The following is a 17,668-nucleotide window of genomic DNA, read 5'->3' on the forward strand; positions in this document are numbered from 1 at the left end:
TGTGTGTGTGTGTGTGTGTGTGTGTGTGTGTGTGTGCCCGTGTGCATTCAGGTGTTTGGGGTTGTGGTCCTCTCCTCCTGCCTTTCCTCGCTGCAGAAAAGTAGCGTGCTGTAACATGAATAGTTAGTTATCTCAGATATGAGACCCCGCTGTACACCCATTCAAATTCTAAGAGTCAGTACAGTAGCCCTGTTGTAGCCTACTGCCAATCTACTGAAGACAATAACAATCAACGAAAGCGCCTTGTCTATAAAGAAGTGAATAGACAAGTCGGAATATGACCGGGCATCTCGAGGTGTTTGCTGTTTATTGCAGTGATCTGTTATCTCTACAGAATTCCAATAAATCCCTCTCTTTCTCTTTCTATCGCTCAATCCAGCAGCTGCACTCACCCACACGCCTCGCCTGACGCTGCGCGTAGCCTTCCATACAGATGAAGGCTGGAAGTCACGCACTCCTTGACGTAGCGAGAGACCGGTTGAAGTGCCGCTCCGTCTCCGAATCATCGTAGCACGTATTGCGCAGCGTGACTGATGCTCAACTCCCCCATATCCGCCAATCCAGCCGGTAAAATACCGTTATCCTATAAAGTGGGAAGAGAAACGACGAGAAGCTTCTCATTTTATTCTACACCGGAATCATACCGGCAATCTGGTGCACGCACTGCTCTCTTTCCCCCTCCCTCTCCCTAAACCGGACTCACCCCCCTCTACATCAACATCCCCACCGGAGATGACTCGCGCACGGCGTCGAGATGCAGTGCTGATGTAGCGCTGTGCTGATAATCGCCGTTCTAGAACTCACCCGCTTGTAGAAGCAGGCAACCGTTTTTTTCCCGAGTAGCAAATTTCAGAGAATATAGTTGTGATTTAAATGGTAGCGCTTTTCAAATGGCAGTTCATTGATTCTATCTAAACAGACCCAGATTAAGACATGACAACCGCTGGAACCACTGAGGAGCCATGTCCCTGGTTATCTTCTCAACCATTCCGCAGCCAGGAGCATCAGTGTGACCACTCAGTGAGGAGCCCAGAAGATCAGCACTAACGTGACGGACAGGACCGAATATAGTCTACATCATTCTTGGGTCCCACCTACCTGAAACAGCCTAGTTCGTCCACTATCATCACTGACTGACTGTAGGCTAGGGCGTACTATTCTGCTCTACTCTGTCTCTCTTCCCTGGCTCTCTGTTTTCTACAGAACCGCCAAGACATCCATTGGCTCACTATACGAACAGAACACCGCTTTTTCAAGTGAATTCGTCAGCCCTTGATTTATTTTGACAGTGTACTGAGGTGAAAACGCGCCTTTTTGCCTTATGTGTTCATAAATTCAAGGCGCAACGCATTCAGAACATAAATTAATCAGCACCCGGATTGGAGCGGCAGCGGTGTTCGGTGATCTATCTATGCACGCGAGTTCCGCCTCGCCAACCTCCTTCCTCGCCCCGGAAAGGACTTCTCGCCTTTGAGTGCTGGAAATGTTGAGATTAACGTAAAGGATGGACCTAATAATTTCTGTTTTGGGGCTCCTGACGCTGTCTCTGGAGGGCATCCGTTGCCAAGGAGTGTACGGTAAGTGTGCTTTATCCTCCCACGGGTTGCAACAAACGTGATCATGACCTTGTAAAATAATTGCAACCGTACTATCTACCTGGCAACATAGCCTATATACACATACCCTCCGATGCTTTATCCATATAATCATATAGTGCTGATGTTGCACGGGGAGTTGAATTACATTTTATGGACTGGTGAGTGACCCGAGCCAGGTTATTGAACAGAGAATATATCACAAACGGTATAATTCCGATCAAATCCTTCACAAATTATTCGTCTAAATATTGATTATCATTCACAGTCGATTAAGTCCCTCCGTTGTTACTGTCGATGTGGGTGCATATTGAGGGCCGTCTATGTATCTTAACCTATTAAGTATGTTTTACGTTTGTAGATTCAGACAATGTGGCCGTCACATTATTTCGTTAAGCGTCTCATAACAGTCATCAGTGAGCGAGTGCTGTTATGTTTAAACTTTTGGTATCTACCAACATGAATGGTATTCAAATAATGTATGAGCAGAGAGTGTCTATCTATCTATCTATCTCTCGTTCTCTCTCTCTCTCTCTCTCTCACACACACACACAGACACACACACACACAGACAGACAGACAGACAGACAGACAGACAGACAGACAGACAGACAGACAGACAGACAGACAGACAGACAGATCAGTTCAACTTCTAGTTTTTATCTACATTTGTTTGAGTTGTCAACTAACATGAAATCCACTAAACATTTCACTGTCATTTGATTTAGGTGAAAAGTTGGGTGAAAAAGAGACAAAATTCCCTTACATAGATTAATTTTTGGAAATCCAAAATCAGTTTTCCATGTTGATTCACGTAGAGTTTTTTTGGTTTAAATGACGTGGAAACAAGTTGATTCAACCAGCTTTTGCCCAGTTGGACATGAGTGTGCAAACAGTGGCACAGACTGATGCTCCCTTGGCTGAATAAGCATGTGTGTTGAAAGCAGTGGTGCTCTCACTGAACTGCTCTGCTCTGCGGTAATCATATGAATCATAGGAGCCAGTGGAGCCACCTCACCTCCAATCTGGATACATGGGGACAGACAGCACTGACCTACAGCTGTTGCTACTAGTGGCAATGACCTGAGAGAAGATTGTAGACCAGAGAGAAAGCTCCGGTCAGATCCAGAGTTTAAGACTGCCGATGCTGGTGGTGATGCTTTAGTACCAAGCAGGCATGCTATGTACTAGTGGCATTATCCAGAGCCAGTGAGGGTCGGTCAAACTGAGGGGTTCAATAGAGACTGCTGATGGGGATGTAATACATGACATTTCCAAGCAGCCCCTCCAAGGCCTCACGGCATAATGTGTAGAATATAACCTTGCGGGGGTGTCCCGTGAAACTGTGATATGACACTGATCATATGGTCAATGCTACGAGTGTATTGTACATTACTACTGCTGTTGACCAATGAGGAAGCTGCAGACTATAGGGGGTCAAGTAGAAACTGGTGATGGTATAATAATATTATGGCGATGCAGTGCCAAGCTGGCATATTCCGCATATTTTGGTACCATTCCATAGATTTAATTTCATCCAATGCCTATGGTGCTAGAAGGGGGATTGAGAGGTTAGCTAACTGGAATGGAAGCAGGACACACCTGTTGATAGAGGGTTATGACGTTGAAATAAACATGCAAGAAGGACCACTTCAATGGGCTTTGTTCACAGTCACAGCAACACAACATTATTCAGTTGTTCACATATATATATTTAGTGAGATTCTTTATGCTTGTACATACGATTCTCTTGCGCTCCGCTATGAAATGCATGGCAGTATCCCACACACTGCCAGGGTTGATCATATTGGCTTCTTTTCTTGTCACATTTGCACATGTGTTTTAACCAGACATTACATAGGGCACGACATGGGCAAAAAAATCTACACTGAACAAAAAATGAACTTTAACATGCAACGATTTCAAAGATTTGACTGAGTTACAGTTCATATAAGGAAATCAGTCAATTGAAATAAATGCATTAGACCCGAATCTATTGATTTCACAAGACTGGGAATACAGATACCTTAAATAAAAAGATAAGTAGGGTCGTGGATCAGAAAAGCAGTCAGTGTCTGGTGTGACCTCCATTTGCAGCACAACACATCTCCTTCGCACAGAGTTTATCAGGCTGTTGATTGTGGCCCGTGGAATGCTGTCCCACTCCTTTTCAATAGCTGTGCATTTGCCCACTGAAATCAGTTATAACTCCGAACTGCAGTCAGGTTAAGACCCTGGTGAGGACGACGAGCACACAGATGAGCTTCTCTGAGACGGTTCCTGACAGTTTGTGCAGAAATTCTTTGGTTGTGCAAACCCACAGTTTCAGCAGCTGTCCGAGTGGCTGGTCTCAACTGATCCCGCAGGTAAAGAAGCCGGTTGTGGAGGTCCTTGGCTGGCATGGATATATGTGGTCTGCGGTTGTGAGGCCGGTTGGATGTACTGCCAAATTCTCTAAAATTACGTTGGAGGCGGCTTATGGTAGAGAAATGAACTATCCATTCTCTGCTAACAGCTCTGGTGGACATTCCTGTAGTCAGCATGCCAAGTACACATTCCCTCAAAAAAAATTGACATCTGTGGTATTGTGTTGTGTGACAAAACTGCACATTCTAGAGTGGCCTTTTATTGTCCCCAGCACAAGGTGCACCTGTGTAATCACCATGCTGTTTAATCAGCTTCTTGATATGCAACACATGTCAGGTGGATGGATTATCTTGGCAAAGGAGAAATGCTCACTAACAGGGAAGTAAAAAATGTGTGCACAACATTTTAGAGAAATAAGCTTTTGTGCAAATGGACAATTTCTGCAAAAAAATGTATAGCTCATGAAATATGGGACCAACACTTCACATGTTGTGCTTAGATTTTTGTTCAGTATAATTTAGATTTTTTTTTTTGACTAAATATTGGGATTTGACTTGCAATATAGATCAAAACACTTGGGTGAACTGTTTGAATCATATAAATAGAATGATACATTAAAAAGCAAAGTGGAAAGCAACATCATTATTGTTTAGAACAATCTCTTGACTGCATTTGACCTAATGTTGGGAACAATCTGTTGACTGCATTTAACCCAATGTTTGGAACAATCTGTTGACAGCATTTGACCTAATGTTTGGAACAATATGTTGACTGCATTTGACCTAACAGAACAGCATGCAAACGTAGCTCTTTACATTCATACCTGTATACGGGTTGAAAATGGCAGATTTGGACACTGATAAGCGCCTCAGCTGGTATGCAGTGGATGTACAGTAGCATGCTATACATGACGTCAGAGCTTCACAGCTCTGAATGGGTTTTGACTGGCAGCCGTTCTAAACTCGAGCACTGTGCATGACAAGGAGTTGCTTTCAAATGACGCTTACTTTTATAAAATACCATTTTTGGATTGCTTAAAACAACAACAGTCATTATGTGAAGGCAGGGACGTAAGGGCTGTATTCCAAACCAAAACTACTACAAGTGTGCTTGCTCTAGTTCCTCAACAGCAAATCTAGGAGAGCTAAAAAAAAAAAAACTTTATAGTTGAAGAATCTTCTTACAGTCAAAAAAGTGCATTGAAATGACTTGGGAACTGTGTACACTTTGGAGAGGTGTGGGGCCACCAGTTAGACCTTTCTTTCAAACCCTTGTCATTTTGTTTTGTTTTATGTTGCACCTACCCCAAGTTTTCCACAAATATTCTTATCATGTTACTGAAAGTATCCAGAGTCTTTTCAGATTTTGTTATCAACAAACGTCACACAAAAAAGTACAGTTAATGTAAAATGCACATATAATCAACAGTGTAATGTTTCGATTCAGTCTTGTCAGGTGAACTGTTATGTCCTCAGTTTTAGTCTAATCATTTTCCCATAATCTTCAAACTGTTCCCTTTAAATTACTACCATAGTTATGCATATGCATTCCATATTTCTTTTGTAAGAAACATTGATATTTAGCCTACCCATATAGGCCAATTCCCACGAGTGTAAGGAGTTTAAAGTGGATCTAACAGCGAGGTGGAGGAACTGCGCTGCTTGAGTGAGGGGGCGTAGTTTGTGTGTGTGTGTGTGTGTGTGCGTGTGTGTATGTGTGTGTGTGAAGCAGCCAAAAGAGGAGGAAAAAAAACTGAGTAAACTATGAAAACGTCACATGCGGCTGACTGTCATTTCAAAATATTGCATGCGATATTGTGATATCGATGTGAATTCGATTGATTGTGAAGCCATAATATTACAGTAGAAAGGCCTATTCACTATTCAAGGTATAACACTGTCAATATGTCATAAGGCCAATTACCTAATCCCAGAGATACACAAGTGTTCTCTTTCTTACCATCAGAATTAATCAAACGCATACCATATCAAAGCTATTGCCTCATAGCATATGCCATACATATGTACCTCAACAGGCACTCATTAAATAAATCATGTCCCGTAATGCTCCATCACGGTGCATAGGGAGACTTCCTGCTTAAAACTACAGGCCTGCTAATTGGCGTCAGCACTGAACAGCAGCCCTCGGTTGAAGAAAGAGAGAGAAGAACAGATTCAATTGTTTGTGGTCTTGTCTCTTTCAGAGAAAGGAAAGAGGAGCAGAAAGGGGGTGCTGACCAACCAGATCTCACCCCCCGTCCCTCTGTCTATCCCTCTTCCCGGGGCTTTCTACACATCTGTCTGCTAGGGCTTGTGGTTCAGTGGCTTTCTATGTGTAGGGGCAGAGTTGATGGGCTCATTTATATTGACATCCCCCATTCGGTAATGAGAAATCACATGCCTTCAAGAGAAAGTGAGAGAAAGTGTGACAGAGAGAGTGAGAGAGAGAAAATATTCTTGGTGGCTTTTTAGGAAGATCCAAAAGGACTAAGACCACTAAAGGCTCTTAACCCCCTATCCCCCCTCCCCCTTTAAGCTTATAATAAGACAACATGTACGTGTGCATGCCCTGCGTGACCGAATCAGAGCAGTAGCTGTGGCAAAGACTTCATGTGATGTGAGCATACAGTATACTGTAGACCATGCGTGATTATGTCGGAGGGAGCCTCTGCTGAAATATGCTGTACATGTTCAAATCAGTATACAATATACAGTGCATACAGAATGGGGATGGCTCCAGAGTAATGGGTTGAATTGGGAGGGTTTTTTCCAGGGTTCAAAGTCAACATTTATATTCGATGGATGCAAAATGACAATATGCAACATTTCATTGCTTAGGAATAGGAAGTATTTGGGAAGCATGCATGGCATCATAATACATCATAACGATGCTAAACGGACACAAGTGAGGAATGCCAAAAATTAGTAGGATGATTATCTAAGATGATACAAGACATCTTGGCTTGTTACCAATTTCTATGTTTGTATTAATATATAATATTCTCTGTTCCATCGCATATATTCACATTCTGTACCAGTTTAACAAAATGCATGGTGCAACACATGAACATGACGCTTTAGATAATACTGTACACATCATTCTATTCACTGTAGTATTCTGTTGCCGTTTTAGATGTCAGTCCGACTCTGTTTCAGGGTCGATATGATCTTGTAGCAGTCGGAGATGATTAAATGACTCTGCCAGAATCATTATTGAGGGCTGATGAAGGCTGGTCAGAGCTTCAAGGCTGCAGGCCACAGAGGTCTAAAAAGACACTATACTACAAGTACTACTGCTGTAACATCTGCCCCCCTTGTCAGTTTCATTCTTATTAGACCAGCATCAAAATTGACGGGATTCGTGGATTTTGTGATAGAGGCACCACATTTCACACACAAGTCCTTATAAGTGTATTTAGCTATTGTGCCATCACCAGGGCTCTAAAGTGCGGTCAAGTTGATTCCGTTATTTTGGGAGCAATGTGCACCTAGGAATAAAATCTCCCAGATGATAATTGTTGTAATGAGTCGCCTTCACTGTGCCGTTCTTTCAGAATGCCCTATAGAAGAAAAAAAGCGAGTGCAGCCATTGCACCATTACTTCGGAGAAAACGTCTTGCTTCTAGCCCAGCCACGTCAAAAGATCTGACCCATATAACCAGAGCAGCATTTTATCTTCCTATAGTGGATCGCAGGTACAGAATTCTACATTCATAAACCATGTTGTGGGCCTGTTCTAAAACTACTCGTGCTGTTAACCATTTATTTACACTTGGTTTATGTGTATGCAGTACACTACCGGTTGAGAGAATGCCAAGAGTGTGCAAAGCTGTCATCAAGGCAAAGGGAGGCTATTTGAAGAATCTCAAAACTAAAATGTATTTTGATTTGTTTAACACTTTTTTGGTAGTACATGATTCCATATGTGTTATTTCATAGTTTTGAAGTCTTCACTATTATTCTGCAATGTAGAAAATAATAAAAATAAATAAAAACCATTGAATGAGTAGGTGTTATAAAACCTTTGACCGTTAGAGTAGATTTAAGCAATAAGGCCCAAAGAGTTTTGGTATATGGCCAATATACCACCACTGGTGTGTATTCATGGATGCCAAGGTAAGCCATGCTTAACAAATAAAATGAATTTAAAAAAAACCTAGTTAAATAAAGGTTAAATATAAATAAAAATAGCCAATCAGCTTGGAGCTAAACTGAGTGAGCTCAACTGTGAATGATCCTAGTGCCCTCAAAAAAGGGTCAAAGGAAGCCAGTTTGGATTTGGCTTCACACCAATCACATTTAAAAGCCAACTGTCATTAACAGAAAAAAACTTGAGTTGTTGCACCTGGTTGTGGTGTTGTCCCCAGGTGGCTAGCTAGCAGTGGTGTAAAGTACTTAAGTAAAAATACTTTCCCTGACACCCAAAATTACTCGTTAGATTTTGAATGCTTAGCAGGACAGGAAAATGGTCCAATTCACACACTTATCAAGAGAACATCCCTGGTCATCCCTACTGCCTCTGATCTGGTGGACTCACTAAATACAAATGCATCGTTTGTAAATGTGACCAGATTCAGGAAATTAGGTGTATGTCGCAAGTCACAACTTAACAGGAGAGCCATTTGAACGTAAAAAAATATTTTTAATCAAAATGTGTTTTTTGGCAGAAATGCCTTCTTGAACATGTGAACTTACATGTGCCTTAATAACAAACGTGTATGCCATCAAAAATACAAATACAATTGTTAAATTACGAGCCTTGTTGGTTAAGCCACAGAAAAAGTTATCAACGTTCACACTAGCCATGATTGCCTGAGAAAATGACTGGGCTGGACATGCCGAGAAAGGAGTTTGGATTGGTCTGCCATAGAAGCTCGTCAGTCTGTGCTGGTAATCCTGTCGAACACGGCTTTAAAATATATATATTTTATAGTGGAGCTACACAAGTGTGGCTCCACTTTCTGGAGGATCAAGTTTTGAAATCAGTGGAATTAGAGTATGATAGCTAAAGAGATGGAGGAAACACCCGTCTCCGGATTTCATCTTCAAACTAAGGGCAACCGTGGCATGGCATTCCTGTCAGGGAGATGCGTCCATGCACGATGATGTATACAGGTAAGATAGTATTGCGTTAGCTAGCTAACATTACATTTTCAGATATTACACGTTTTCTCATTTTGACAGAAAGTGGTTTCCTTTCAAGCTAATGTTAGCTGGCTGGCTCCCTAGCTGATGTTAATAGTTTCCCAGAGCTGTGTACTGTTCTAGTTAGAGCCTAATGTTAGCTAGCTAACATTGGACATGGTTGGTTAGCTCCCAGCACTGTGGCATTGTTGGCACTGTTTATCGTTTAACTAGTTATCGTTGACTGGCTGGCTCATTCGCTAACGTTACGTGACGTGTGTACAACACCCATTGAATATGGCCGGTAAACATCTGCAAAAAAAGTGTAATGAAATTGTTGCCAGCAGAGCTGGTTAGGCTGTTTTCATGTTATCCAGAGGTAAACAAATCATCGGCCAGAGAGTCAAGTGTGCTCTTCGAGAGTGAAACGAGATGGGTGGGGCTAAAGCTTAGGGTGAGGGTGTGAACGATGCTGAATGGGTTTAGACAAAGAAGAGCTCTTAACTAAATCAAATCAAATGTATTTATATAGCCCTTCGTACATCAGCTGATATCTCAAAGTGCTGTACAGAAACCCAGCCTAAAACCCCAAACAGCAAGCAATGCAGGTGTAGAAGCACGGTGGCTAGGAAAAACTCCCTAGAAAGGCCAAAACCTAGGAAGAAACCTAGAGAGGAACCAGGCTATGTGGGGTGGCCAGTCCTCTTCTGGCTGTGGAGATTATAACAGAACATGGCCAAGATGTTCAAATGTTCATAAATGACCAGCATGGTCGTATAATAATAAGGCAGAACAGTTGAAACTGGAGCAGCAGCACGGTCAGATGGACTGGGGACAGCAAGGAGTCATCATGTCAGGTAGTCCTGGGGCATGGTCCTAGGGCTCAGGTCCTCCGAGAGAGAGAAAGAAAGAGAGAATTAGAGAGAGCATATGTGGGGTGGCCAGTCCTCTTCTGGCTGTGCCGGGTGGAAATTATAACAGAACATGGCCAAGATGTTCATAAATGACCAGCATGGTCGTATAGTAATAAGGCAGAACAGTTGAAACTGGAGCAGCAGCACGGTCAGATGGACTGGGGACAGCAAGGAGTCATCATGTCAGGTAGTCCTGGGGCATGGTCCTAGGGCTCAGGTCCTCCGAGAGAGAGAAAGAAGGAGAGAATTAGAGAACGCACACTTAGATTCACACAGGACACCGAATAGGACAGGAGAAGTACTCCAGATATAACAAACTGACCCTAGCCCCCCGACACATAAACTACTGCAGCATAAATACTGGAGGCTGAGACAGGATAGCAAAACATTGAACTAGATAGCAGAACATTGAAAGGTGATTTTCTCAAAGTGAGTTTGCAAGTTGATCAACTTTCAAAGCAGAATTACTTTCCCATTGTTCCTCAAATGCATTGTATGATATACCATTTTGTTTTCTGAGTCTCTACTTTTATATAATGTAAAAAACACCATGTCACATTTTGCTACATAAGACCGAATCCAGGTGGTGAGTCACAAATTAAGTCTGGGTGTTAGAGTGTGCCCCTGGCTATCCGTAAACATTTTACGATAAGACAATTGTGCTGCCTGGTTTACTTAATATAAGCAATTTGAAATGTACTTTTACTTTTGATACTTAAGTATATTTTTGCAATTACATTTACTTTTGATACTTAAGGATATTTAAAACCAAATACTTTTAGACTTTTACTCAAGTAACATTTTTCTGTGTGACTTTTACTTTTACTTGAGTCACCTTAATAACAGAAAATGACTACTTTTACTCAAGTATGACAATTGAGTAGTTTTCCACCACTGCTAGCTAGTGTCATGAAGTTGGCCTGCGTGGGGGAAGTTTATGACCCCCATAAATACCTTTCTCCCTTTCCTCTTTTTTGACTCTACAGAAGGACTCTTGAAAAGCCTTTGTTAAACATAGAGAGTCTGGGAACATCAAAAGGTGGGGGGAACGGAACCATATTTCGGTAATCCAACCAGTTGAAAATATGCATTGGAACTTAATGAATATGATGCCCGAGCAGTTGGCGTCTGAGACATTCATATTAATGATAGGATGACAAACTGTATCTTGGAAAGTCTACATATTATAGTTATCAGATTCACATGGAATTGTTGTGCAATTTAAATGTTTAAATATGACACTATTTGTGAAAAGATTAAATGTAATTTTAGATTCCAAATGAGAGAATTGGGTTTTCATAAGGTTAAAGCTCTGCTCACTCAGTTTTACCGCCGGAGTCCGCAGCTTTGGGGAGGGAGGTACTGTCACGCACTGACCATAGAGAGCCCTTGTTTCTCTATGGTGTAGTAGGTCAGGGCGTGACTAGGGGGTATTCTAGTTTATAATTTATATGTTGTGTTCTAGTTTATATTTTCTTTGTTAGTGTTTTGTATGATTCCCAATTAGAGGCAGCTGGTAATCATTGTTTTTAATTGGGGATCATATTTAAGTAGCTATTTCTCCCACCTGTGTTTTTTGGGATATTGTTTTGTTTTTGTGCATGTGCACCACATAGTCACGTTTAGTTGTTCGTTTATTGATATATTTTGTTTTGTTTAAGTTTCTCTTTTACTTAAATATGTGGAACTTAACATCTGCTGCGCCTTGGTCCCGTTCTTACCACAGCCGTGACAGAATATCCCACCAAAAGAGGACCAAGCAGCGTATCCACGAGATAAAGGAGTTTTGGACATGGGAAGAAGTGATGGGTGGATGCGAGACCCTTCCTTGGCCGCAGACAGAAGGTAATAATGGAGGACAGCAACTACACCAGGGTTCTCGTTCACAGAAAGCCCAAGGACAACCCCAAGATTTTTTTGGGGGGTGGGGTGAACAAGGGGTCGCTGGCTGAGCCGCGGGAAGAGCCAGAGCACATGGAGCAGGCGATAGAGAAGTGGTCAGTCGACCCAGAGAGTGCCAGAGCCCGCATGGGAGTGTGAGGAAGGATACCGGAGAATGGAGTTGACTAGGAGTATGCGGCAGCGCAAGCGTGCTAAAGAGCGGGTCATCAGTCCAGCATCATATGTGACGGCTCCACGCACCAGATCTCCAGCGCGCCTCCTCAGCCCGGTAAGTCCTGTGCCGGTTCCTCACACTCGCCATGAGGAGCGTGTCATCAGTCCACTGCCAAAGAAATCCTAAGATTCTTTTGGGGGGATAGGCACATGGAGCTGGCGATCGAACAGCGGAGAGTGCCAGAGCCTGTGTGGTAGACGGAGGAGGAATTCGATGAAAGATTCCGGAGAGAGGTGGTAGCGATGAGAATGCTGCAGCACACTCGTCCTGAAGTGCGTGCCCCCAGTCCGGTACATCCTGTGCCAGCTCCCCGCACTCTCCCTGAAGAGCCAGAGACCGTCAGGGAGGCGATGGAGAAGTTGGGAGATAGAGAGAGGAGAGAGATGTTGTGCAAGTGTGTTCTGCTCAACATTCGACCAGAGGATCCGGTTAGCAGTCTGGTGAAACCTGTTTCGACTCCACACATCTGGACTCCAGTGCGCCTCCCCAGTCCGGTACGTCCTGTGCCTTCTCCCAGCACTCGCCAGGAAGTGGTGGTCACCAGTCTGGTGCCACCTGTACCGGCTCCAAGCACTAGGCCTCCAGTGCGCATTCACAGTCCAGAGCTTCCGGCGACGGTCCACAGTCCGGAAACTTCTGCGACGGTCCACAGTCCGGAACCTCCTGCGACGGTCCACAGTCCGGAACCTCCTGCGACGGTCCACAGTCCGGAACCTCCTGCGACGGTCCACAGTCCGGAACCTCCTGCGACGGTCCACAGTCCGGAACCTCCTGCGACGGTCCACAGTCCGGGACCACCTGCGACGGTCCACAGTCCGGAACCTCCTGCGACGGTCCACAGTCCGGAACCTCCTGCGACGGTCCACAGTCCGGAACCTCCTGCGACGGTCCACAGTCCGGAACCTCCTGCGACAGTCCACAGTCTGGAACCTCCTGCGACAGTCCACAGTCTGGAACCTCCTGCGACGGTCCACAGTCCGGAACATCCTGCGACGGTCCACGGTCCACCATGGACAGAAATATAACAAAGAGCTTACATTGATTGGACAAAACACTTTTAGTTGTCACTGTATTAGACTAATCATAGGTGATTTGATAATGTTGAAAATGAAATGGTGCTGATAAACTACGGTTTGCAGGGCTCAAACCACCCAGTTTATAATGTTGGCTGGCTGACAGACAGTTGTATCACGTGCAAGGCACAGGTGAGCATAAATTGAAGTCATTTGCTAATAATTGGCTCTTTTTATTTTACTGAACTGATGGTCAGTCTGAGTGGAGGGAGGGGGAGATTAGCAGAGGGTCCATATTTTACCAGCCCAGCTCCTTTCCTCCAGTGAGACTGACCAGAGAGAGGGGACACTGTCTTCCACCTAATGGTGAAACGCGGGTTGCGTCGCATTATTTTCGCCTCATGCACAAATTTGTGTTGTTACGACCAGAGAAAGTTAAACATTCCTCGATATTAAAATACGATTTGCTAATAATAATAATAAAAATACACTTGGCTACTCATTCATTGTAGCTGCAACTCGAGTGAAAGTAGGGAGAAGCACGTTTTATGATTGGTAAAAGTGTTGAACAGCCTCCCGAGTGACGCAGCGGTTTAAGGAACTACATTGTAGTGTTTGAGGCGTCACTACAGACCCGGGTTTGATCCAGGGCTGTGTTGCATCCGGCCGCAACTGGGAGACCCATGAGGCGGCGCACAATTGGCCAAGCGTCGTCCGGGTTAGGGGAGGGTTTTTCCAGCCGGGATGTCCATGTCCCATCTCTCTCTAGTGACTGCTGTGGCGGGTCGGGCGCAGTGCATGCTGACACTGTCACTAGGTGTACGGTGTTTCCATCGTGGAAGCGGTAGGAACAGTGATTTGAGCTGATTGGCCAGGACAGTAAGTGTAATTGATTTAGCCACAGCTCTCCTGGTCCACCGGGTAGACGGAGTTTGTTCCTTCAAACAAATGAAATGGTTCAAAATGGGAACACTTTGCCTACCCGGTGTGAGGGCTTCTGAATCAAGTGCACCTACTGCCAACAACACAAGACGTTGGCTTTTCTACAGAAATGTTTGGTGATCGACTAGGAATGTCTGGCGAGATCGACTGGTTGGTGACTGCTCGTCTAAATGATAACATGAAATAAGGGAGAGGAACAAGTTTTGTTTTCTTCTTGTTTTGAGGACCATGTCTCCTCCGTATGATATGATGAAACTGTAGCTGTGAGTTAAAGTGTAAGTAGTATCTTCATCTGGAGACGACACCTTCAGTTTGCATCACAGTCTGACAGACAACTGCATTGGGAGCTCTGAGATGCTCTTGATAATGTCTCTCCATTGCTCCACAGAGGCAATAGAAGCAAAGTCCCCACCTCTTCTTTCCCTCTCTTGCATTGCCATTGAAGTCCCTGTGATTCCTGGGGTTTCTTTTCATGAGGCTTGGTTCAGACGCTTTGGCTTCTAAGCTATGCAAATGCATTCCGCCAGTGAAACTAAAGCCGTCTTTGTTGGTTCTCAGAAGCCTCCTCCACAAAGTCCTTCATCAATGCTCTTGGATCTGGACCCTCACATTTCCTACCATAATGAGACACCAGAGAACTCTCTCTCCCTCCCTCTATCTATCTCTCTGTCGTTATCCCTCTCTTTCTCTATCTCTCCCTTTCTATTTGTCGTTATCTTGCTCCCTTCTTTCTCTGTACACTCTGTTAGCACACAACCCACCAGGGGAGAATGGGGTAGAGATGAGACTGAGAGGGGGAGGCATTCTGAACAGCAGAGACATTTTGGAGCAGTGGAGTGGTGGGCATATAAGGGACTGGTCTGTACCCCTGGGTGGGCCCTCAGATTGCTAGTACTCTCTCCCATACTGGCAAACTTACTCACACAGAATGTCAGCTCTCATAGGACCCAGGCATAGGAGACTACTGTGCTCTGCAGTGCTTGGAAAGCAGGCACCAGTTCATACCTGAGATTGGAACCAATACACATGTGATTGCTGCTAGTTCCTCATCTGATGTGAAAGTTACTCATACAGAAAGCCAGCTCTCACAAGACCCAGTCTTTGGAGAGTTTCCTCTGTTTAATGTTGGAAAAACAGGAGCTAGGTAGCAGCCAATCTACAGTATATAGCCTAATTAGCCTACTCCTGTCTACACAAATACATTACATTATTTAAAGTAGGCTACTAAAGCAACATTTGGCCACAGAGGATAATTAGTTTATTTCAAAAAAATAAGTGAGTTCTGTTGCACAGACTTCTCGCACTCTCGTTTGCTGCAGAACTGTGTGGGAAAAGTCACTAAATGCTACCAAAACCATAGAAACCCTTGATGTCAAATCTCCCCAAAGGCAGCCTGAAAAATAGTAGCTCTTTTACTAATAAAAGTCTCTGGATGGGTCTGAAAATTTGATAAATATAGCGTCAAAGTCACTAAATTGGCAACACCGCAAACAGCACAGACACTGGACCCAATAGCCTAGTTTCAGACTCCTACTTATCCTTGCACCTTTGAAGACTCTAGTCAGTTCCAAGCCAGTTGTAAGAACTTAGATGTTTTACACTATATATACAAAAGTATGTGGACCCCCTCAAATGAGTGGAATCGGGTATTTCAGCCACACCTGTTGCTGACAGGTGTATAAATCAAACACACAGCCATGCAATCTCCATAGACAAACATTGGCAGTAGAGTGGCCTTAGTGAAAAGCTCAGTGACTTTCAACGTGGCACCGTCATAGGATGCCACCTTTCCAACAAGTCAGTTCATCAAATTTCTGCCCTGCTAGAGCTGCCCCAGTAAACTGTAAGTGCTGTTATTGTGAAGTGGGAATGCCTAGGAGCAACAACAGCTCAGCCGCAAAGTGGTAGGCAACACAAGCTCAGAGAACTGGACGGCCGAGTGCTGAAGCGCGTTGCGTCGGTTGCAACATTCTCTATGAGTTCCAAATTGCCTCTGGAAGCAACGTCAGCACAAGAAATGGGTTTCCATGGCCGAGCAGCTGCACACAAGCCTAAGATCAGTATGTGGAATGCCAAGCGTCAGCTGGAGTGGTGTAAAGCTTGCCCCCATTGGACTCTGGAGCAGTGAAAACGTGTTCTCTAGAGGGATGAATCACGCTTCACCATCTGGCAGTCCGACGGAAGAATATGGGTTTGGTGAATGCCAGGAGAACACTACCTGCCCCAATGCATAGTGCCAACTTTAAAGTTTGGTGGAAGAGGAATAATGGTCTGGGCTGTTTTTCATGAATTGGGCTATGCCCCTTAGTTCTAGTGAAGGGAAAACTTAACGCTACAGCATACAATGACATTCTAGCTGAATATATGCTTCCAACTTTGTGGCAACAGTTTCTTGTTTCAGCATGACAATGCCCCCATGCACAAAATGTTAGGTCCATACCGAAATGGTTTGACGAGATCGGTGTGGAAGAGCTTGACTGGCCTGCACAGAGCCATGACCTCAACTCCATCGAACTGCTTTTGGATGAATTGGAACGGCAACTGCGAGCCAGGCCTAATCATCCAACATCAGTGCCCAACCTCACAAATGCTTTTGTGGCTGAATGGAATTAATTCCCAGCAGAAATGTTTGAACATCTAGTTGAAAGCCTTCTCAGAAGAGTGGAGTTATAGCAGCAAAGGGGGGACCCAACTCCATATTAATGCCTATGAGATGTTCGACGAGCAGGTGTCCACATACTTTTGGTCATGTACTGTATCTCTGAAACCTCAAATGCTTGTTTCTCGTCTGACTGTTGGATAAGGGGAACCATGGTGTGTTAACAACACTCGGTGGAGTCTAGAACTCCTGACTGGCAATGTGTCCAGCCTGAGATACCATTGTGGGCAGCTCGACGGTGAGAGATTTTTGCCTGTCTACCCTCTGCGGACCGACCAAGCTCCACTGTCACCCAGGAGCCGGTGTCCATGACATCAACTCTCTCCTGCCCACGGTTCTACGGTTCTGGCCAACTACTCCAATATTGAGACCATCGTCACTAACGTAGATTTTAACGACCTTCTCACTGAAACATGACTGTCTTCAGACTGTAGCGCTGCTTATATTGAGTGTATGAACAATACTCTGTCACCTATTCTGTCTCCTTCTTGTGATGATTTAGTTGATAGCAAATTAAGGGCAACCATTGAGGCCATAGCTCCAGGAATGTTGAAAAAGAACACATCCCCTTGGATGAGGGAGGAAGCTAATAAATTAAAGAGAAATTGCAGAAAGGCAGAGTTGCAGTTGTCCATTATGATAATCTGAGAGAGCAACTTGGCATATATAACAAGGCAATTAGAAATGCCAGACGGGCTCATTTTTCTAACTTTATCGCTAATAATCAAAATCATTTGAGTGCTCTTTTTGACCATTGATGGCCTGATAAATCCTACCCTGTGAACTGTCGTCCACATCTAAATGTGATGAGTTTGCTGCATATTTCAAAAAATAAGTTACTCAGCCTAATGTTTGTTATCAGTGAAGCAAGACCCGATGAGAAGTTTGATGATATCTGCCCTAGCCTACCATGCAAAGGTACTATGGATTTATTTTCAC

General features: G+C 44.0%; 1 protein-coding gene across 1 annotated transcript in view; it reads left to right on the plus strand.

Moving 5' to 3' along the window:
- The first annotated feature begins 452 nt into the window (after positions 1-452).
- LOC112250546 (MAM domain-containing glycosylphosphatidylinositol anchor protein 2) overlaps positions 453-17,668 on the plus strand; it is a 330,034-nt gene continuing 312,818 nt past the window's right edge. Inside the window, exon 1 of the mRNA XM_024420793.2 lies at positions 453-1,577. Within this exon, the coding sequence (XP_024276561.1) occupies positions 1,505-1,577 (73 nt within the window). The 5' untranslated portion in view covers positions 453-1,504. The remainder of the gene's footprint in view (positions 1,578-17,668) is intronic.

This window comes from Oncorhynchus tshawytscha, linkage group LG05 (assembly GCF_018296145.1).
Source record: "Oncorhynchus tshawytscha isolate Ot180627B linkage group LG05, Otsh_v2.0, whole genome shotgun sequence".
NCBI lineage: Eukaryota > Metazoa > Chordata > Actinopteri > Salmoniformes > Salmonidae > Oncorhynchus > Oncorhynchus tshawytscha.